General features: G+C 37.4%; 1 protein-coding gene across 1 annotated transcript in view; it reads right to left on the bottom strand.

Annotated features, from left to right (window-relative positions):
* Positions 1-24,896, bottom strand: part of LOC120539489 (phospholysine phosphohistidine inorganic pyrophosphate phosphatase) — a 291,572-nt gene extending 266,676 nt beyond the window's left edge. The window contains exon 1 of the mRNA XM_039769598.1: positions 24,743-24,896. Coding sequence (XP_039625532.1) covers positions 24,743-24,867 — 125 coding nt within the window. The 5' untranslated portion in view covers positions 24,868-24,896. The remainder of the gene's footprint in view (positions 1-24,742) is intronic.
* Between the last annotated feature and the right edge of the window lie 247 nt (positions 24,897-25,143).

Here is a 25,143-nt window from a genome sequence, read left to right as displayed (position 1 = left end):
TCGCGTACAAAACAGAAGAGCTCTTGACTGTGACCGTTTTTTAACAGCGTGCGATTAAATTTCACCTTTACCATTTGTTTTATGTCCTTTCGGTTTAGGTGCTGCGTTTATGTTCGAAAAGTGTTTATTCCTCCGACTCAGGACCCTATTCTGCACCGGCGGAAAGCACCATACAAAGTGGTTTCGTTTTGAAATAAAATAATTTTGCGTGTTTTCCGCTTGTGGCAGTGGTAATTTTTAAATGAGGCGCAGCTGTGCACATTTTCGGCTACTTTTAAGACGGCCAAATGACAGTGCGCTCTTCACCAACAGTCTTTAGTCAGTGACGTTATTTATTAAATGATATTTAAGCGCCACGCACTCACATGATATTAGATACGTACTCAAATAGCATTTTATTTTATTTCGGTTTTATCACAAAAGAACAACTGATTCTTTCATACCATTTTTAATGAAACGCAATACATTTGTTTAATGCATATTACGCTCAAGACGCAACCTTGTGTTCCGTCAAGTTGCACAATGACGATAAAAACCACAAAACCTTAAGGGAGCGATCTGCACTTATTAAGACTTTGCTGCGGAGTGCGTACCAAACACCAGCTCCTGCTACTCACCTGAGGAACACACTCAAAAAGTTATGTGCACCCCTGATTATAATGACACATTATAATGACAATGAGTCATATGTCTACAGTATAATAATCATCATTTTTATTCTGCTAATCTATCAAATTAGATACATTTAAAAGTTAAAAAATATTTGATTAGTCAAATACTATTATGTTAATGTTTGTGAACGCAGATGAGTTTAGAATAAGTGTTTATTATTTATTAATAAATGTTTAATAATTGTCTTATGTAGGTGTATATAATTAGTGAAATAAAAAAACATTTTTTTATTTCTGATCAAAAGTTGCATAAACAACAAGAGTCTTCCTATGTCTTACTGTTTTTTTTTCTGATCATGTTTATTTCCTGAAGAGAATGCCATGAAGGATCCAAGAATTGACCGGGTTGTGGGGCTCTGTAAAAAGTTGGTGAGCTCCTTCTCTTACAGCTGGAAGCGTAAGAGAGAGTTTTTAGCTGCACAAAAGTAGATGAAACTCCCAGAGCACTCACTGAAAACAGAGTGTCCAACAAGGTGGGGATCATGTCAGGCCATGATAGAGAGAATCATCGAGCAGCAAAAGGCCATTTGCACATGTCCTGTCCTCTGACAAGAAGTCTCGTCATCTTATCCCAACATGGCAGGACATGGATGTACTAGAGGCAATCAACAAATCCTTGCACCCTCTAGTTAATTTTACAGATGCACTGTCTGGCGAGAAGTACGTCAGCGTGTCATTTGTTAAGCCAGTTCTTCATCTTTTCAATGCATCAATCTTGAAAGTTAAGGATGATGATACTGACCTGTCAAGAGCAATCAAGTCTAAAATTTTGGAGTACCTAAACGAAAAATACAGTGACCCAGACATCCAAGCTCTATTGGACATGGCATATACGGTGGATCCACGATTTAAGATGAGATACACGGCTGAGGACAACAAAACAACAATTCAATCCAGACTCAAAGCTGAGATGCAGACTTTGGCAATGATGGTAATAAAAATGAGCTGCACTGAGATCTATATTAGTGTTTTGAGTCTCAATTAGTTAAATTTGTTCTAAATGCCTTTTTCTGTGTTTAGGTGCCACCCTTAAGAAACAGCACAAGAGACCAGCGAGGAGGATGCTGAAGCTGGATGTGCCCCAAAGAAAAAGATGACTTTAGAAAGCCACCTAACAACCAGAAATCCAGTGTAGCCTGTGAGCTGGAATCTTACTTGCAGTCAAGCTACCTGGATAGTGAGGGGGACCCATTAAAATGGTGGAAAGAACATGAAAAGGTTCTACCCAAGGCTTTCAAAAGTGGCAAAAAAATACTTGTGCATACCAGCCACAAGCTCTCCTTCAGAGAGGGCTTTTAGTTCCGGTGGAAATGTAGTTACTTGCTTGCGGTCTTCCCTAAAGCCCGATCAAGTTGACAGGCTTGTGTTCTTAGCCAAAAATCTGTAACATGTTGTAAAAATTTTTTATTCTTATTTGATTTTATTACAAGTTGATGTAAAAGAGGCAGTTTAATTTTATTTATTTACCACAGCTAAGAAAAACTCTCCATTCTAAACATGTTCGGTTTGTTTATTTTTCTTTATTTGTGGCTGTAAAGTGCAATAAGAATACACAAGTGAGTAAAAGTTCATTACCAAAGGAATAATCGTCATTATTAATCGTGATAAAAATTTTGAGCAAAATAAACGTGATAATCATTTTTTCTGTTATCGTGCAGCCCTATGTTATAGTAATGACAAAATGCTGATGTGAAGTGTACAATGTGTGAAGACTGAAGTCCAAATATCAAATAAACACTTTCAAAAAAGATATAATAAAACAAGTGCACTTTTATTCATGAATATAATCAAAGAAAAGGAATCACTCAATTTATATATTGCTGTCAATGAGAAAAAACCCAAGCCCAAATATTAATTGACTGACGTGCTTGAGCTCTGAGAATTTTGTATCTGACATCAGCTGAGTCGATGGGGGATGGGATAGGAGGCTGCTTGCCCCTTGTGCTGATTGACACATTTGCAAAACAAAGACAGTGATGAAGACGTATGAAGGAATTTAAGGTGGCCTGGCATTATGACTTTCTTCGTAGGCTCCAGGGATTCTAGTGGTAAGTATGCTTTTTCTAGATGGATGCAAAATTGGCACAGAAAGCAGAGGGTTTTGGTGTGAGGGACGTTATCAGAATTGGCTGACGTTAAGAGTGCTGTTTCAATGGGGTGGGTTCTAGGGCCGCTACTTTCTGTTTTATATATAGTATATATAAGTGATTTGGATAGGAATATAAATAACAAGCTAGATGATTCCAAACTAGGTGGACTGGCAGATAATCTAGAATCCATTGAAACATTACAGAGGGACTTGGACAGCATACAGGCTTGGGAAAATCTGTGGCAGATGAAATTTAATGTATGTAAATATAAAGTAAAAATGTTAGATTTGAATACACAATGAGAGGTCTGAAACTTGAAAATACACATTATAAGACAAAGTTGTAATTTTCTTGTCAATATCAATTGTCAAATAGTGTTCAGAAGCCATTAGGAAGGCTAACAGCCTGTTAGGTTGTATAGCACAATGTGCTGAGAACAAGTCCAAGGAAGTTATGCTCAAGCTTTAGAACGCACTGGTGAGGCCTCATCTGGAGTACTGTGTACAGTTTTGGTCTCCAGGCTACAAAAAAAACATGGCAGACCTAGAAAAAGTCTAGAGAAGAGTGACTAGACTAATTCTGGGGCTACAGGGGATGAATTATCAGGAAAGATTAAAAAAGCTGAGCCTTTTCAGTTTAAGAAAAAGAAGATTAAGAGGAGACATGATTGAAGTGTTTAATAAAATTATAAAGGGCATTAGTACAGTGAATCAACTGTTACTTATAAATGACTTCATCAAGAACATGAGGAAATTTAAGGATAAAAATTTTACACAAGCATTAGGAAGTTTTTCTTTACACAGAGAACTATAGACATATGAAATAAGTTAACAAAGTTAGTGTGGTAGACAGTAGGTCTTTAGGGACTTTCAAAACTAGACTTGATGTTATTTTAGAAGAATTAGAGGTCTCGCCCCCTGCTCGCTTCGCTCGCCTACCCACGGGTTTGGTTTACTGGATATACAATTTACAGAGATTTTTATTTTAATGGGAATTGTTACATATGCATTATTTTCACTTTTACTTTAAAACTTTTGTAAAAACAATATTTGGAATTAACTTTTCTTCAAGATCACATTAATTTTGATTCCGTATTTGGACTTACAGTACAACTAAAAATTTTAATCCGAACAATATATTCAATCTCTTTTCGTTGTTCCGTTATTTCACCGAGTAATAATTTCCTTTTGTTTGTGCTAATGCGATCTTTCTTATCCTTTTTTTGAGACTTTGGAATTTTCGTTTTTCCATTATCTCTAACCTGCTCTGCATGAGTAAAGCACCAACATTTTTGAATTGTTTGTGACATTCTTCTTTGTCAGCTACTCTTTGTCCTTTATTTCCGGCTCCGGGCGTGGTTAAATCTCTTTCTTGCAGGGACATATAATGCTGCTCATGTGGGGGGAGGGGGGGAGTTTGGGTTGGCTGAACACATGCTAAGTAGATGCGGTCGGATCAGCTGCAGCTGCCTGGCGAGCTGTGTGTTCTGCTTGTCCACGGTGCATCGATCATTTAAAAGTCTGTACAGCAGCTGTCCTTTTGCCACTTCACGTCTCTGCCGCTCACATTGTAAAGGTGAAGGTTGAACGCACGCTAAGGAGATGAGGTAGAAACAGCTGCTGCTGTTGACAAGCTGCGTGTTCTGCTTGTCGCGTTGTGCATTGATCATTTAAAAGCCTGTACAGCAGCTGTCCTTTTGTCTCATTGCTTTGTCTTGCGTGACATCAAAGTATCTTCAGAAAAGATCATGTCTCATCTCGTCTCCCTCCCAAGATTTTTTTTTTATAATAGAGAGATTAAATTAAGTGGAAAGGAATGGCAAGCCTTGTTGGGCTGAATGGCCTGTCCTCGTCTAGATTGTTCTATTGTTCTAACAGTTGTTGTAAACACAACCTCCCATCTCAGCCACTGTGGCATACAACTCCTTCAGAGTTATCATATATCTCTTGGTGGCTTCCCTCACTACTATTCTTCCTGCATTATCACTCAGTTTTTGTGGATGGCCTTACGTAGGCAGATTTACAGCTGTGCATACTCTTTCCATTTTTTAATTATTGATTTAAATGTACTTCAAGGGATATTCAGTGACTTAGATATTTTCTTCCCACCATCCCCTGACTTGTGGTTTCTGGTGACCTTTTTATGAAGTTGTTTGGAGTGTTTCTTTTGCCTTCATCAATTTAAACACCTAGATTACAGGCAAGTGGTCACCATTTAACTAATTATGTGACTTCTAAAGCCAACTGATTGCACTTTTGATTATTTAGGTGTGTCATATCAATATGTAAATACTTATGCAATCAGTTAATTTTGAGTTTTATATCTGGATTTAATTTAGACCACCATGCAGAGATCTTTTTTCACTTTTATATTAAAGAGTCCTTTTCTCTAATCTAAATTAAATGCATTGTGATTTAATTTGTATAACAATAAAGTGCACAAACTTCCAAGGAAGTGAACCTTGGAAGTACAGACTTCAGCTCTGCATTTGACACCATATCCCATCAGATACTTTTGAAACGTCTAGCTAGTTTTGGAGTCTGTGGCCTTGTCAATCAGTGGTTTTCTTCCTACCTCACTGATAGGAAGCAATCTGTTCAAATAAAGGGCTTTAAATGTGAGAACGCAGTCGTTAATCAGGGAGTTCCGCAGGGTTCTGTTTTGAGGCCACTTCTTTTTCTTATTTATATCTTCCCAATAGGTAATATCTTCCAGAACCATGGTATTAAGTTTCATTGTTACAATTTTTTCCAACTAAACAGTAATAAAACTGAGGTGCTCCTCACTGGCTCTAAATCTACACTTGCTAAGGTTAACCATTCTTCTACAGTATTTTAATTAACAATATTAACACAAACTTCTCTTCCCAAGTTAAGAGCCTGGGCGTTATTCTTGACAGTACTCTCCCTTTTTCTTCCCATATAAATATTTAATATGTAATTTCCCCTTGGGATTAATAAAGTATCTATCTATCTATCTATCTATCTATCTATCTAACATTTCTCTGACTGCCTTCTTCCATCTCTGAAACATTTCTAGACCATGTCTTGTTCTTACCCAACACAATACTGAAGTATTGGTTAATGCCCTAGTCACCTCACGTATAGATTACTGTAATGCTATTCTATCTGGCATCCCACAAAAACGTATCCATTGCTTACAATTTATTCAAAATTCTGCTACCAGGATAAAAACCTGTTCTAAACCCACTGAACATATTACACCTATTCTCTCTCGACTTCACTGGTTCCCTGTTAACTATAGAATACAATACAAAATACCGCTCTTAACATTTAAAGCTCTCCACAGTCTTGCTCCCCTCTACCTCACTTATCTCCTCCAGACTTACACTCCTGCTCACTCGCTCAGATCCTCAACTGCAGCTCTACTTTCTGTATGACACATCAAACTCTGTTCTATGGGAGCTCAAGCATTCTCTCATAGTACTCCTCAACTCTGGAATTCTCTTCCCTCTCATATTCATCAGCTTGATTCAATAACACAGTTTAAAACTGCCCTCAAAACTTATCTTTTCAAACTGGCATACCAATTGTGAATTCTACACTGTTCCTGTCTGTTATCTTTGTTTATTTGCTAATTATTGCTTTGCGATTTATCATTCTCTTGTTTTTATTTTACTAATGTTGTTTAATTTTATTGTAAGGTGACCTTGAGTGCTAAGAAAGGCGTCTATTAAATTAAATGTATTATTATTATTATTATTTTATAGGCACTGTATGTAGTATCTGATTGAAATGAAGGTACTGGTCATAGTTACTTATCTACCCAGTAAAACTCTTATGTACATATATTGTTGCTGTTCTGTATTTTTAAAATAATAAATTCATTACTGGGCGGCACGGTGGCGCAGTGGTAGCGCTGCTGCCTCGCAGTTAGGAGACCCGGGTTCGCTTCCCGGTCCTCCCTGCGTGGAGTTTGCATGTTCTCCCGTGTCTGCGTGGGTTTCCTCCGGGCGCTCCGGTTTCCTCCCACAATCCAAAAGACATGCAGGTTAGGTGGATTGGCGATTCTAAATTGGCCCTAGTGTGTGCTTGGTGTGTGGGTGTGTTTGTGTGTGTGTCCTGCGGTGGGTTGGCACCCTGCCCAGGATTGGTTCCCTGCCTTGTGCCCTGTGTTGGCTGGGATTGGCTCCAGCAGACCCCCGTGACCCTGTATTCGGATTCAGCGGGTTAGAAAATGGATGGATGGAAATTCATTACTTAACTGCTAAAAAAAAATATGGTATTTCTTAAAATGAAGACAAAAATCAGCTTTTCACCAATCAAACCATATGAAAGGAACATTTTTGAGATAAAGAAATTAGTTCACTATATTTACTTATGCTAGCATTGTTTCCTCACTGTCCTTCTGTGCCCTTTTGATTTGACTGTTATCAACCAGACTCCAGTACCACTTCAGGGGTTCTCAACCTTAAATAATTAACAACTAAAACTTTTTCCTGTCTCTGATTTTCAGGAATATTAATAATAACTGTTAGTTTATTACTATCAAAAGTAAAACTTACTTAAATCTTGTGAGGCATTAGAAAACAAATCTCCAGTCCAGGTTACATATCGTTTAATACCGGAAAAGTATAAAAACTGAATTTTAAATATACAGCACAATGGAAAAATAAACTACTTTTTCTATAGCTGCTTCTGTGCTGATTCAAGTACTTGAATTCAAGGTGTTTACCTCAGTGTTAACAGTGAGAGTTTAATTCCATCATGTAACCAGAAATTGAAACATTTATTTGGTTTTAATAAAAAACTATGAAACATGCATTTATAGTTTATTACAAACTGGCATGTTGTTACTATTGTAATAAAATCTAATTAAACAAATATCTTTCAAGGAAATAACAATTTTGTTTTTGAGTCATTAAATATTTTTATCTTAAGTACTGCAGAACTCAAGAATGAAATTACACTGATTCCTAAAGCACTTAACTGATAAAAATGTTTAATTGTCTTTTTGGAAACAAATCGACACTTCTTTAGCATAAACAGCTTAATACCTATATGAATAAAAATAGATTGTTTTCACTTTTGACTACCCCTACTTGCAATTAAGTCATTCATAAAGTATAATGGACCTGCTAGTACAAATATTGAGAACCATTGTTCTATAGCACCTTTATTTTTGTAAAGTGCATGTACTAAAAAACCACAATCGCATTGCCATACAGTCATTATCAATGTCTGCTTTTTCCTTCAAAGGGAATAAAACACTAAAGATAATCAACTACAAAGCTGCATTATACTGTATATTTATCAATAGTACATTAAAAACATTCATAATAAAAAGATCTAATATTCTTATGGTAAATAAATTCTATTTTGTAAAAGTGTTAACTATTTAAAAAAATAGGCTATGCTGTGCAAATGAATTGGCTTTTAATGGGAACCAGAATGACTTTATGGGACAGTGTACTACTAGCCACATGCTGGTTTTCTGTAGCCGTCTATGATCTCACTGCTGGCAAACTCCAATTGCTCTTTTTGTTCTCTTTTTCCTCTGGGCACTGTCTGGCTTGCTGCTCTAATAGCCTTGTGTTTAGTAGCTAACTCTTTATTGTTTCAAGACTTGTCTGCATCAAGTTCTACTGACACATACACTTACGCAGACTTAGTCACAGGATGTAGTAAAACTCTAGTGCCTTTTTGCCATTGATATGGGCATACCATTTCTATACAGATGTTAATCTTGACAAACAAGATCCTCCCAGGGAAAGGCTGACTGTTTCCTAGCCATACTCATCCTTGTAATATTCCAGCCTCCTGCTGTTACAAGGACACCCCCACAACTGTTGACCTCATGTTGAAGTTAAATTAGCCAGTGCCATAAAAAAAATAGCAGAATGATAAAAAACTCCTATCCAAATCACACCAAAAGATAATGTGGATAAGTTTTAACATTTTTGTGTTATCATAAATTCATGTTTTCAGATCCCCTTCGAAGTATTAATTTATATAAAAACTCTACACTAATAGTTGTTGATTACTAAAAAAAGTGTATGTCATCTTCCTTAAAAAACAATTTAAAACTATGTGTATGTGCAGCTATACATAAGTCACATCAGCAGTCATGAAAACTATTGAGACAAGGTTTGGGTCACTGTATAAATTTAAAATTACTTTTGAAAAAGTAACAATTTAGAATGGCTTTAAATGTTAAAAAAAAAACTATTCTCTAAACAGCACTGTCACAAGTAAAGAAACAGTACTTTAATTACGTTTAGGTCACCTAATGACCAACCTGTTTAATGACTGCACAGACTCTCCGACCTGTTATTGTACTCTGTACAAGAATTTTGGTCATGAAGAGGTTTATGCACATACAAATGTAAATACAGTTGGTATACATATTTCAGCAAAAAAAAAGAGAAAGCAAATAAAGCACAGGTTCAATGGTAACCTTCAACATTAAAAAAAGAATTACACAGAACATTTAAATTTCTTTTTTTATAACATTTTTTTAACAATGTTCTCATATCTTCAAATGCAAGAAGCTCCATCATAATTATGCTTTAACACTTTGGCTACATGCACAGTACAACTCAACTCCGATTTTTTTTTTATTCATATGTGACAAAGATTTGATCTGTTTAGAGAAGTGTGAATAGCAAAAAAGCATACAGAATCAGAACTTTCCATGTCATATTTAGACTGCTTTCATATGTGGTACTAAATCTGATACAGACACGTGAGGCTAGAATGTGATCTGCATTTGAATGCTTGAATCAATCAATACCTTATGAAATTCCACACTCCCCAACTAATTTTACTTGAATGTTTATGAAACCTTCATCATATCAGCATATTGAAACTCAGAATGGTTGACAATACCAATTGTCAGCGTGCCAATGGGAAGAGAGTGAGGTGGGAGGCTCAACGATTTGGGATGACTGCTGCCAGCCAGTATGGCCCAATTGTTATGCATTTTCTGATGGAAATGGTAGTTTTAAGAGACCTGTGGACAGATGTTGACATAAGTAATCAAACGTAACATTCTGAAACTGTCAGAGTTTCAATAAGATAAAACATAAAAAACACATTTTTTAAACTGAGAAAAACAACATTAATATGCTTTATGTATATAATTCTGATATACAAAAGCACTATTGCCAATTGTAAATTCAGATGGGTTTAGTTTCCAGGAAACTGCTTGGAATACAGGAATTATTGTGCACATTTTCCTGTTCTTTAGTTTACAAAATAATATACCTCTATTGTCTTTCTACTGAAACATAGATAAATAACTTGCTGTTTCACCCAGCTTCACTTGGGAAATTTCCTAAGACAATGGGCCTCTGTTATACATACTGCCATCAGCTATTTGGGTGCATCAGAAGTACTAAGTACTTTTATATTCACAACATTTGAAGGTTTTTTTTCAAACTAAGGGCTAATATTATTGGCAGACAGTGTGGTGTAGTGGTTAGGTCCTTGTAATTAGGACTTTAAATCCAGAGGCTGCTTGTTCAAATTCTGCTACAAACACTATGTGACCATGACCAAATCACTTCACCTGCCTGTGCTCCAACTGGAAAAACAAAATAAATGTAACCAATTGCATCTCAAATATTTTAAGTTAATTTGGATAAAAGACATCTGTCAAGTAATAATAATGCTACTATTTCACTGGAGCTACTTACTCTTTTACAATTGTCCTTGAGTAAAACATACCTGCCATAGATCAATTCCTGCATTTTCATGCTTTTCCTAGTGCTTTAACGTTTGTTGATGGGCATTGAAGAAGAAAAGAAAAAACAGCAAAGTGTATTTTTTTTTTATTGAAATGGGTAATGAGCTATGTTCCCTCAAAGTTGGACTATATTCTTTTTTGGACCACCATGCAGCTGCTGTCATGTCAGTCAAATTCTCTCCCATGCAGAAGTTAAGAAGAACTGTGCAGCTTTTATCGTACCTTTCACCCTTTGGTAATGCACCCACAGCTCCCAAAACTCCACTGGTCAATGTCTCAGTCATATGTGTTCGTCCTTCAAAGCACTCCATACTTCAAGGGGGTCCACTACCCATTATACCCCTACTTCAACGTTTGTGTAAGGGTGCTTTGCAGCAATCAATACTTCATAATGGGTGGGTGATAGTGCAGATAACCAAGATGAATGCTAGAACTCAACAGCAAAAAACAGTGCTTGCTAACAATTGAACTTTGCGTCTTTTTTGAGCCTAGCTGAACTTATTCTTTCCATTTCAGAACATGATTATATCTCTCTTTTTCCTGTCCAGGACACCACCCCATCTTTAGTTGTCCGTCCACCCTATTGGTTGGAGGTGCAATTCATGTGACCTTTCAATCACTTCAGCTTTGTCCTTTTTTTGCAAAAAAACATTTACCGCACAACATGTAAGAGAGCATAATATTAATAAATATTAACATAAAACATTTATTGACAAATAAAAAAACCTATATTTGCTAATTGTAATCTTTCTATAATGTCACTAAATTTCAATCAAATTTATTAAAGGCATTTTTGAGATTTTGTGGTATTTACTTTTCTGTTGCAGGGATGATTTTTACTCCTAAATATTGATATATGAAAATTCCCTTTCCTAGTGGCTACCTAGTGCCCTAGACATACCATCCTGCCAAATATTAGCTTTTTAACTAAACAGGAAACAGTGTTATTGTTGGTATTTTTTTGTATTTGGTACACAATATTAACCACCAAGGGTAAAATGCCTTTTATATATATACAAGCAAAATACCCGCGCTTCACAGCGGCGAAGTACTGCCTTAAAATTTTTATTAAGAAGAAAATTAAACCTTTTTAAACTGAGGGAAAATATATAAATAATTATTTGTTAAGGATCCCTTTGTATACCACATTGCGAGTTCGGCCCTCCAGTTGTAATATGACCAAGCTGTGCACTGAGCTTACTCTTCAGCATACAACGTACAGTTGGCCATGTGAACAGTAATCTTGTCTCAAATCTCACAGCTTGGATTGCTGCTTTCATAATCGGTTTGAGTTTCATGGTTTGTTTCAATTACGACACCATTTGCAGGACTTGTGTTGAAGTGACATTTGGCATCTGTCAAGTGTTATAAGCATACAACCGGTTTCATCGATAACTTCACATCCAGCTTTTGAGAGTTTAAACATTCATAAACATCAAAGTGTTCACTACTGAAATCGTCACCTGTCAATCTAAGATGTTTAAGAGGCATTGGCGGTTGTCCAAAGGTGTAAAATATTTGGCCATTTCAGTACACTTGAAAGCAACAACCGAACAATTCACCGGCAGCCATCAACTCACATGCAGAACCACAGGTGAAGGGCTTAAGCATTTCACTCTTCTATTGCTCCTGTGTAGTATAATTATCTCCTGTACCGTCATCAGTCCACACCTTGAACCTGTCCCAGTCATTCAATACATAAGACACAATGTTTCCCTGGATATCAAGAGTGAGCCTGATATGGCCGTGCAATATGTAACAAAGAGAATGGAAAAGCCAGGTGCCATCTCCGGGCATGGAAACCACTCGGTAAGTGACAGTTCTTTGATCGATAGTTATCACCTCAACAGACATGTTAATGGGGGTACAGTTGGAATGATAAAGGAAATGGGTACCTGTACAATGTAAAATAAGTCTAAAATACCTACACAATAACTATAATTGTAATAAATGAACAATAAAACAGAGGAGAAGCCGTGGATTAAATAAAAAGGCTGTAGTTATCAGCAGGGAGACGTGAATCCCGTGGCGAAGCAAGGAAGGGAATGTAGAGACCAGAGCAATGGAAGGCCTTATATAGGCAGGCAGCCAACAACGTGAGAGGTGTTGGGATGGGGGACCCAATGCCACCTCACACAGTGACCGAGCTGCAGGCTATGGACGTATATATGTGCGTAAGTAGGATTCAGTTAGCGTTGGGAACCCACATACCAAATTTTTTGAAGATGGGCCCATAAGTAACAAAGACTGTTGAAAAGTTCAATATGGCGGACAACAGTGGCATCATACCACCGAAATAAGTACAAAATTTCAGCCTTCTACCTACACGGGAAGTTGGAGAAATAGTGACATTGGAAACTTCAATATGGCGGCCGACAGTGGCATCATACCACTGAAATAAGTACGTACATTGGTTTCGGTTAGCGCAGGGAAGCCACCTACAATATTTCGTGAAGATGGGGCCATAAATAAGAAAGTTCAACATGGTGAAAGTTGTCAACCGTTATGACCGTTACTCGTAGAATTTCGAAATGAAAATTGCTTAACTTTTGTAAGTAAGCTGTAAGGAATGAGCCTGCCAAATTTCAGCCTTCTACCTAAACTGAAAGTTGTAGAATTAGTGACGTTCGAAAGTTCAATATGGCGGCTGACAGTGGCGTCATACCACCGAAGTAAGTACGTACATTGGTTTCGGTTAGTGCAGGGAAGCCGCCAACCAAATTTCGTGAAGATGGGGCCATAAATAAGAAAGTTCAACATGGCGGACATTGTGGACTGTTATCGACCGTTATGACCGTTACGTGTAGAATTTCGAAATGAAAACTGCTTAACTTTTGTAAGTAAGCTGTAAGGAATAAGCCTGCCAAATTTCAGCCTGCTACCTACACGGGAAGTTGGAGAATTAGTGATGAGTGAGTCAGTGAGTGAGTGAGGGCTTTGCCTTTTATTAGTATACTAGCAGAATACCTGCGCTTCACAGTGGAGAAGTAGTGTGTTAAAGAAGTTATGAAAAAGAAAAGCAAACATTTTAAAAATAATGTAAGATGATTGTTAATGTAATTGTTTTGTCATTGATATGAGTGTTGTTGTCATATCTATCTATTTACATATATATATATATATATATATATATATATATATGTATATATATATAGCAAAATACCTGCAATTGGCAGTGGAGAAGTAAAAAGAAAAGGAAACATTTTAATAATAACGTAACATGATTGACAATGTAATTGTTTTGTCATTGTCATGAGTGTTGCTGGCATATAAACTGCTCAAAAAAATTAAAGGAACACTTTTTAATCAGAGTATACCATCAAGTCAATGAAACTTCTGGGATATTAATCTGGTCAGTTAAGTAGCACAGGGGGTTGTTAATCAGTTTCAGCTGCTTTGTTGTTAATGAAATTAACAACAGATGCACTAGAGGGGCAACAATGAGATGACCCCCAAAACAGGAATGGTTTAACAGGTGGAGGCCACTGACATTTTTCCCTCCTCATCTTTTCTGACTGTTTTTTTCACTAGTTTTGCATTTCGCTATGGTCAGTGTAACTACTGGTAGCATGAGGCGAAACCTGGACCCTACAGAGTTTGCACAGGAAATCCAACTTCTCCAGGATGGCACATCAATGTGTGTCATTGCCAGAAGGTTTGCAGTGTCTCCCAGCACTGTCTTAAGGGCATGGTGGAGATTCCAGGAGACAGGCAGTTAGTCTAGGAGAGCTGGACAGGACCATAGAAGGTCCTTAACCAATCAGCAGGACTGGTATCTGCTCCTTTGGACAAGGACAAACAGGATGAGCATTTCCAGAGCTTTACAAAATGACCTCCAGCAGGCCACTGGTGTGAATGTCTCTGACCAAACAATCATAAACAGACTTCTTGAGGGTGGTCTGAGGGCCCAACGCCCTCTAGTGGGCCCTGTGCTCACAACCCAGCGCAGTGGAGCTCGATCAGCATTTACCATAGAATACCAGAATTGTCAGGTCCACCAATGGCACCCTGTGTTTTTCACAGATGAGAGCAGGTTCACCCTGAGCACATGTGACAGACGTTGAAGGGTCTGCAGAATCCATGGAGAATATTATGCTGTCTGTAACATCATTCGGCATGACCAGTTTGGTTGTGGGTCAGTGATGGTCTGGGGAGGCATATCCATGGAGGGACGCAAAGACTTCTACAAGCTAGACAAAGACACCTTGACTGCCATTAGGTATCAGGATTAAATCCTTGGACCCACTGTCAGACCCTACGCTGGTGCAGTAGGTCCTGGTTTCCTCCTAATGCACGACAATGCCCGGCCTCATGTGGCAAGAGTATGCAGGCAGTACCTGGAGGATGAAGGAATTGAAACAATTGAATGGCCTTCACGATCCCCTGACATAAACCCAATAGAACATCTGTGGGACATTATGTTTCGGTCCATTAGGCGCCGCCAGGTTGCGCCTCAGACTGTACAACAGCTCAGGGGTGCCCTCATACAGATCTGGGAGGAAATGCCACAAGACACCATCCGTCGTCTCATTAGGAGCATGCCCCGATGTTGTCAAGCATGCATACAAGCTCGTGGGGGCCACACAAGATATTGAAAAGCATTTTGAGTAGCAGAAATTAAGTTTTTGAAAAAATGGACTAGCCTGCCACATCTTTATTTCACTTTGATTTTAGGGTGTCTACATAACTGAGCCCTCTGTAGGCAGAAAACCTTTATTTCCATTAAAAGACTGTGTTCGGATTCAGCGGGTTAGAAAATGGATGGATAGATTATATATATATATATATATATATATATATATATATATATATATATATATACACATACACACACAGACACATATATAAACATATACATATATATATATACACATACATATATATATATATATATACACATATACATATATATACACACATACTGTATATATACACACACATATATATATATTAGGTGGGACTCGATTAAAAAATTAATCCAATTAATTAGAGGCTGTGTAAGAATTAATCTTGATTAATCGTATGTAATCACACATTAAATTTGCCCCAAATCGCTAATGTTTTTTTTTAATTTAAAAGGGTTTTAGTGGGCGAGAGAATCAAATAATAGACATGGACATGAATATTGTAAACTGAAGCTGTTTTAATTTCTGAAAAAAAGCTTTTAAACTGCATTTGAATTCAAAACAGAAACAAAAATATCATCCCTGGTTAAAATTGGGCAGACTTAAAAATAAAGTGGTAGTTTAAGTACTTTAAGTACATTTTCAGAATAGTATTGTCTTTAAATAATAATAACCAAAATTTCAACATAAAGTGCAGTTTTCTTCTTAAAAAATAAGTCAGAAACATAAAAGGTAATTTGACCAACTTAATCTTTAAACTCTGAGTAACATTAGCCAAAATTATTTTGTACATTAGGCTAAAACAGTGTGATCATTGAACATTTTGTAATTAGATGTATTTAGAATTACTAGCGGTCACGGAAGTCCAATGATCCCCAGTAAGAGCCACAAAGTCCGCTTTCTGTAATGCATCTAATTTTGCTTGCTTTTCAGTGTGCACAAAACCATGCTTTTATCAAGGCTTCCTCGGGTAGTCGAAATGATCAGTCGTAGGAACGCGCTTTATTCCGACTCTAACATTTTTGTAGCTGTGATGTGTGCATCAGTGTAATGGATGTACCAGGAAATCATGCATTGACAAAAGTTCCGTTTGCTTGGAATTGAAAGTGTGATTAAATCGTTATTTTTAACGCGTTATGGAGTACATGCATCAAGCTTCTCAGCTGTGCTTGTGCTAAGAAAGGGAAAATTTTAAAAATAGCGTAACATGATTCTGCGTTAACCTAATATTTTTCATACGTCCCAAACCAAGGAGATCGAAGGTAAAATGAATCGGTCGCGCGTACATACTCAGTACATCCCCTCTCGGGAATCGAACCTCGAATGTCGGCGTTAGAGGCTTAAGACTCTACAATTGCCACAGCGTGTGGCTTGTCTATGCTAGTATGTATTGTAGATCGGGTATATATATACATTTATATATATACCCGTATCGAGTGGAGAAGTAGAAGTTATGAAAAGAAAAGGGAACATTTTAAAAATAGCGTAACATGATTGTCAATATACAGTAATTGTTTTGTGAGTGTTATTGAATGTTGCTGTCATCAAGGATTTGATTATCATTATTTCTTTCAATCAGGCTCGTATTTGTAGGATGTGTTGTGTTCAAGTTACATTCCGTGTTTGTCAATCGTTGTAAAGATAAGAGGTTTCATTCATCGATTAGTTTCTTACTGCATCAATAAACAGCTCGTCTTCCTCTTTATCTGAGATGTGACAAACTGCATGCACGGGTTTTTTACACTGTCTTCCTTTAGCAGGACATTCACTTTTTCCACCGTGTGCTTTGTTTCCGCAGTAGCTGCACTTATGAATATGATTGTATGTATCAGGCGCTTCATATTTTTTGCTGCCTTCTCAATTGTGTAATTGGTTTTGTTCAGCACTCTTTGGAACTGTTGCTTTTGTCTGTGCACTGCGTCAGTTCCGTGAGCAGCTTGGTGTTCTTGCATCGAAGGTTCCCAGCTGTGCTGGTGCCATCTCGTGTAATGTCAGCTAAGACCCGGCACTTAAAAGTTTCTCTCGCAGTTTCAATGAGTTTGTGCCAAACACCACCCTGACCATCTCATCTTCCTCTGCATAAGCACAGTCCTTCACCGTGAATATTTACGGCAGTGTTTGTATTGGATTGCCGCTGATGGACGGCCTTATATGGGCAGGCACTAAATTACAAACGCTAGTGGCAGCCTGTCTATGAACTTAATTTAATATAAACTTACGGTTCTTTGTTTCCGCAGTAGCTGTACTTATGAATATGCTTGTATGCATCATTTGCGTCATAATGTTTTCTGCCTTCTCAATTGTGAAATGGCGTTTTGTGCTCATCGCTGTTTGGAGTTCTTCCTTGTTCTCTACATACTTACGTAGGAGGCGTGATGATGTCACACGAAACTCCGCCCCCCACGGCCATCTCCAACTCAACTCCATTACATTATATGGGAAAAATAGCTTCCAGTTATGACCCTTACGCATAGAATTTCGAAATGAAACCTGCCCAACTTTTGTAAGTAAGCTGTAAGGAATAAGCCTGCCAAATTTCAGCCTTCTACCTACGGGAAGTTGGAGAATTAGTGATGAGTGAGTGAGTGAGTGAGTGAGTGAGTGAGTGAGTGAGTGAGTGCTTTGCCTTTTATTAGTATATATATATATATATATATATATAGTAGCAGATAGAGGCGTGGCCCACCTCTTCGCCCTCAGGTACCACTCTGAACACCAAGTGAAAGTATAATAACTCTTCTTTTTATTATTATACCGTGCACAAAGCACCCTCCACTCTACACTCATAAATTACAAATAACAATACTATTCTCTTTCCTCCTCGCCCAGACACTTCGCCCTCCTATCTCCCAGCTCAGCTCAGTGTCTGGACTGAGGCATCGTCCTTTTATAGGCCCTGACCCGGAGGTGTTCCTGTCCCAACAGACCATAGTTCCTTTTCCCTTCCGGGTCAGGGCAAACAGTCCTTTTTTTCAACCAGGGAGCACGTTGTTCCTTCCTGTCACATTACCGTGTCACACTAAACAAAAGAGCCCATAAGCCCCCCCACAGCAACTCCTGGTGGCCCCCAAGGTATCCAGCAGGGCTGTGTATAAATACTACAAAGTCCATGAGGCCTTGCTGGACCTCGGGGCACTATCCTGCTGTCGGGAGACCTCCTCCTGGCGGCCTGGGGGTGAGGACCGGCATGAAAAGTCGGCAGTTCTCCACTATATATATATATATATATATATATATATCTATACTAATAAAAGGCAAAGCCCTCACTCACTCACTCACTCACTCACTCACTCACTCACTGACTCATCACTAATTCTCCAACTTCCCGTGTGGGTGGAAGGCTGAAATTTGGCAGGTTGATTCCTTACAGCTTCCTTACAAAAGTTGGACAGGTTTTATATCGAAATTCTACGCGTAATGGTCATAACTGGAAGCAGTTTTTCTCCATTTACTGTAATGGAGATGAGCTTCAACGCCGTGGGGCGGAGTTTCGTGTGACATCATCACGCCTCCCACGTAATCACGCAGTACATAGAAAACCAGGAAGACCTCAAAAAGCGCTCAAGAAAACATGCATTATATAATTGAGAAGGCAGCGAAACAATAAGAAGCGAGTTCTGCTACTTGAAACAAAGCACGATGTAAACCTACACTTTAAATTAAGTTCATAGACAGGCTGCGCTGGCGTTTGTAATTTAGTGCCTGCCCATATAAGGCCATCCGTCAGCGGCAATCCAATAGCAAACTGCCACGGGTAAATATTCACGGGTGAAGGACTGTGCTTATGGAGAGGAAGATGAGATGGTCAGGGTGGTGTTTGACACAAACTCAGCGAAACTGCCAGAGAAAGTTTTAAGTGCCAGGACTAAGGTAACATTAAATAAAGCTATGGACATAGCACGAGATGGCACCAGCACAGCTGGGAACCTTCGATGCAAGTACACCGAGTGGCTCACGTGAACTGATGCAGTGCACAGATAAAAGCAACAGTTCCAAAGAGCTGAACAAAACCGAATTACACAATTGAAAAGGCAGCAAAAATATGAAGCGCCTGATAAGCATATTCATAAATGCAGCTACTGTGGAAACAAAGCACACGGTGGAAAAAGTCAATGTCCCGCTAAAGGAAGACAGCGTAAAAAAAAACCGTGCATGCAGTTTGTCACATCACAGATAAAAAGGAAGACGAGCTGTTTATTGATGCAGTAAGGAACTAATCGATGAATGAAACCTCTTATCTTTACAACGATTGACAAACACGGAATGTAACTTGAACACATCGTACAAATACGAGCCTGATTGAAAGAAATAATGATAATCAAATCCTTGATGACAGCAACATTCAATAACACTCACAAAACAATTACTGTATATTGACAATCATGTTACGCTATTTTTAAAATGTTCCCTTTTCTTTTCATAACTTCTACTTCTCCACTGCGATACGGGGGTATATATATAAATGTATATCTATAGCCCGATCTACAATACATACTTTAGCATAGACAAGCGGTGGCGCAATTGTAGAGTCTTCGCCTCTAACGCCGACATTCGAGGTTCGATTCCCGAGAGGGATGTACTGACTATGTACGCGCTACCGATTCATTTTACCTTCCCATCTCCTTGGTTTGGGACGTATGAAAAATATTAGGTTAACGAGAATCATGTTACGTTATTTTTAAAATTTTCCCTTTCTTAGCACAAGCACAGTTGAGAAGCTTCGATGCATGTACTCCATAACGCGTTAAAAAATAACGCATTTAATCACACTTTCAATTCCAAGCAAACGGGAACTTTTGTCAATGCATGATTTCCTGGTACATCCATTACACTGATGCACACATCACAGCTACAAAAATGTTAGAGTCGGAATAAAGCGCTTCCTACGACTGATCATTTCGACTACCCGAAGCCTTGATAAAAGCATGGTTTTGTGCACACTGAAAAGCAAGCAAAATTAGATGCATTACAGAAAGCGGACTTTGTGGCTCTTACTGGGGATCATTGGACTTCCGTGACCGTTAGTAATTCTAAATACATCTAATTACAAAATGTTCAATGATCACACTGTTTTAGCCTAATGTACAAAATAATTTTGGCTAATGTTACTCAGAGTTTAAAGAGTAAGCTGGTCAAATTACCTTTTATGTTTCTGACTTATTTTTTTAAGAAGAAAAACTGCACTTTATGGTGAAATTTTGGTTATTATTATTTAAAGACAATACTATTCTGAAAATGTACTTAAAGTACTTAAACTACCACTTTATTTTTAAGTCTGCCCAATTTTAACCAGGGATGATATTTTTGTTTCTGTTTTGAATTCAAATGCAGTTTAAAAGCTTTTTTCAGAAATTAAAACAGCTTCAGTTTACAATATTCATGTCCATGTCTATTATTTGATTCTGTCGCCCACTAAAACCGTTTTAAATAAAAAAAAAAACATTTGCGATTTGGGGCAAATTTACGTGTGCGATTACATATTAATCAAGATTAATTCTTACACAGCCTCTAATTAATTGGATTAATTTTTTAATCGAGTCCCACCTAATATATATATGTAGATATATATATGTAGATTTGTATATATATGTGTATATACAGTATATATGTAGATATGTATATGTTGTATATACAGTATGTATATATGTGTGTGTGTATATATACAGTATGTGTATATATATGTATATGTATATATATGTATGTGTGTATATGTATATATATAACTGTATATATATATGTGTATAGATGTGTATATATATATATATATATATATATATATATATATATATATATATATATATATATACAACACTCATGACAATTACAAAACAATTACATTGTCAATCATGTTACGTTATTATTAAAATGTTTCCTTTTCTTTTTACTTCTCTGCCAATCGCAGCTATTTTGCTATATATATATATATATATATATATATATATATATATATATATATATATATAAATAGATAGATATGACAACAACACTCATATCAATGACAAAACAATTACATTAACAATCATCTTACGTTATTTTTAAAATGTTTGCTTTTCTTTTTCATAACTTCTTTAACACACTATTCTCCGCTGCTGCTGGTATTCTGCTAGTATATATATATATATATATATATATATATACATACAGTGGAACCTCGGTTCATGACCATAATTCGTTCCAACACTCCGGTCGTTAAACAGATTTGGTCGTGGCCCGAAGTAATAGCCCCCATAGGATTGTATGTAAATACAATTTATCCGTTCTAGACCGTACAAACTGTATATATATAGTTTTTAAGCACAGATATAGTTAATTACACCATAGAATGCACAGGGTAACAGTAAACTAAATGTAAAAACACTGAACAACACTGAGAAAACCTTGAACAACAGAGAAAACTAACACAGCAATAGTTTGCGCTATAGTGTTAAGAACCGCTCGCTAAAAACACTTTTGAGTTTTAAGCACAGGGAAAAAATGAAGATTTGAAAAATCCGTAATTTAATAAACCAGCAAGAAAAATAACATTGCAACAATGCACGCTACGATCCGATCGCTGTAAGCAGAAATGAAAACAAAAACAAGCCCAGTGCATTCTTTAACTGCATTCTCTACCTGCATTCTCTACCTTCTCCCTCTCTCATGTGTGTGTATGTGTGTTGCGCGCTCTCTCCACAGGAAATGCACAGGGAGAGACTGAACACGTACAAACCAAAAGGGAAACTGGCTTGTTCGTATACTGAGCGTGGGGTAGTGAACAGAGGCAAAAGTTTGGTGAACTTTTTGGTCGTAAACCGATCTGTACGTGAACCGAGGTTCCACTATATATATATATATATATATAGATATATATATATATATATATATATATATATATATATATATATATACATATATATATATACACAGTGGAACCTCGAGATTCAAGTTTAATTTGTTCAGCGCATTTCTCATATCTAGAACAAACTTCCACATTGAAAATAATGGAAATCCAGTTAATCCGATACGCACCCCCAAAAATATCAACATAAAAATCAATTTTCCTAACAAATAACACTGATAAATAATGTATACAAGTGGAACCTCGGTTTGCAAGTAACTTGGTTTACGAGTGTTTTGCAAGACAAGCTAAATTTTTAAATTAATTTTGACTTGATAAAACGAGCGATGTCTTGCAATACAAGCAGTATGGATACACTTTGTCTGCCGAGCGTCATGTGAGCATAACTGAGCTGATGGTTCTTCTCTCTCGTCGCATCTCTCTCTCCTTATCTCTCTCACAAGCGCTCTCTCTCCCTCTCTCTCTCTCTCCTCTTGAGGGCAATTGTCTCCTATTCTCCGTCTGCATGTCCGCGATATTTTTGGATACGCTTATACAGCTTAACTGCTACAGCGAAACAATGAAATCACAAGCGCACAAACGCGTAGATCCTCACGCTAGAACACTGAGGGAGCTGACGGGCTGGCAGCGTCAGCTTGGGTGAATCCCCGAGTCAAGGCGGATCGGGAAACGCATCACGCATAACCACAGCCTGGCTCGTGGCTCGTTACGCGAGCCAATGCTCGTATTTAGATCCGAATTTTTCGCTCAAACTTTCCTCTTATCTTGAATTTCTCGTATACAGAGGTGATCGTATCTAGAGGTTCCACTATATATATATATATATATATATATATATATATACATACATACATACACACACATACATACATATACTAGGGGGCATTACCCCCTGCTCACTTCGCTTACCCACCCCTACCCCAAGCGGTACGCGCCAGCCACTTTGTGTCTCTGCCGTTCGCATTGTGAAGAGGGGGGCTGAACGCACCACAAGGAGACACGGTCGCTCCTCCAAAACCCCCTCTTAAAATGGTGATACAATGGGAAACAAATAGTTTTTTTTTACCTCCTCTTTGCTCGATCAGCTGCTGCTGCTGGTTTGCTATGCCACTACAGCCATTTGTATGCACTAATGCGATCTTTACTATCCTTTTTTTTGAGACTTTAGAATTTTCGTAATTCCATTATCTCTAACCTGCTCTGCATGTGTACTGCACCAACGTTATTGAATTCTTTACGACGTTCTACTTTGCCATCTACGCTTTGTTTTATTTCCAGCACCGTGCATGGTTAAATCTCTTGGCACAAAGACTCTTCTCGCGGGACGTGAAAGCGTCACTCTGAGAAAAAAAATTTTTTTTTATAATAAACATATACTGTATATATAGTAGAGATGAAGGTGGTGTCTGATTGTGGATGACACAAACAAGTAAGTACATTCATTTGCCTCAAGCAGAGTTGTTAATTACTATGCTTAGCTCCCAAACTGTTCAAATCACTTTCACTTCAACATTAAATTTTACTACAAGAACAATAATTACAGCTACGATGTTCAATAATATTATTGCACTTATTAATTTACTACATTAGCTTTCACTTTAGCTTTTTATTCTAATCAGAATACATGATACAGAATGCAACAGTTTGGCAAAAACTCCTTATTAATAACAGCATATTTATAAAAAAAATGAAAAAAAGATTTAGGCAGAACAGAACATTTTTTCCTTTTGTGCACTGTGATTACTGTGTCAAAGAAATATAAATTTTCACTCTGAGAACTGTTATTTGTTTCAAAACATTAGAAAGATGCAAAACCCAATATTTAGGGGTCAAGTAACAAAGTAAAAGAATAGCCGGCACAGCAGTACTCTTGCAAGAATGCATTTTCAATTATTTTAAATTTTCATGAAACCTTTGTTTGGAAATTAGGCAGATCACTGAACTCATCAAACACAGGTGTTCAAAATAATCCAAAAATGACGTTTCAGTGAACTGAATTTCCTGCTTTTTAAAAGGAGTGAATCCAGAATTCCACAAAAATAAAGAATATGTGCACGAGAGTACTTGTACTTTGTATCCTAAAATAAAATACAGTATGCATGGCATTTACTTTTTTGTGTACTGAAGGTATCGGTTCTACTTTTTTCTTTTCCAGACAAATTAACAGTGTCAAGATGCAAATAGTTTATTTCATTTATTTAAAATAATGTCAGGGAACTCTGACCATGTCAATATGTGAACAAGGACTAACTGCACACGTACTTGGCAACTGGTGTGACCATGGATGTGGCAAGACAAACTAACACGTTTAGAATATGGCAATAATGGAGACATTGATAGCTCTGCAAGTTCTGACAAGAACGTGTAGGTAAGACCGATTGCCATTCATTTGCAAACAAAGTATATTCATAATATACTTACACATCATAAACATATGTATTTGTACAGTTGTTGCATTTTTAATAACCACTTCTTCTTGGTATCACACTTTTAAATTGAATATCAGCTTATGGGGAGTCTTATTACACTGACTTGGCAAGATTAACCAGAAAAAAACATGCATCTTGATACAAAAAAAATCAACGATTATCATAAATTCACAACAATTGAGAACTATTATTTAATATCTATAGTTAAAGCGTGAACGCCGCATTTTACTTAGATTGCTTTACTTCGAGGACTACACCTGCTTCCTGCCAATAATGTTACTCTTCAAAAAAGTTAACACGTGAACTCTGACATTTCTTTCTGGTCACGTCTCACGACATGACATTCAGCAATTACTTCCCACACTTGGTTTTTGTCTCTCACCTTTTTACCGCTTCTATAGAACCCGGTATGGGTACTCCTCCGCCTTCACCGCTGTCATACAAGACGCCGCAAATATCTAAAACCACCCCCTTTAAACCCTTTACGATTTCTACCCATTCCGCCATCGCAGAAAAGCACAACGAGCACTTAGCATGCTGGGAGTTGTAGTTTTCTTTTTACACTAAAGTGCCGGGGCCAGCGTCGTGATCTTGCGTGAACTGTTTAACTGATACATTGGTTTACTGTATACGATTGATTCGTTTAATTTATTTTCAAGCAATGCAGTATTACTCTATGGCTCTCTTTGACGGTTTGTTCATTAGGATCTAAAATTACAGCGTTTAAATCAAGATTAAAAATGCATCTTCTCGTTTTCAGTGTTCTTTCTGAACACCGTGATT

This window comes from Polypterus senegalus, chromosome 1, assembly GCF_016835505.1.
Source record: "Polypterus senegalus isolate Bchr_013 chromosome 1, ASM1683550v1, whole genome shotgun sequence".
NCBI lineage: Eukaryota > Metazoa > Chordata > Cladistia > Polypteriformes > Polypteridae > Polypterus > Polypterus senegalus.
This window is presented reverse-complemented; position numbering and strand designations above follow the sequence as displayed.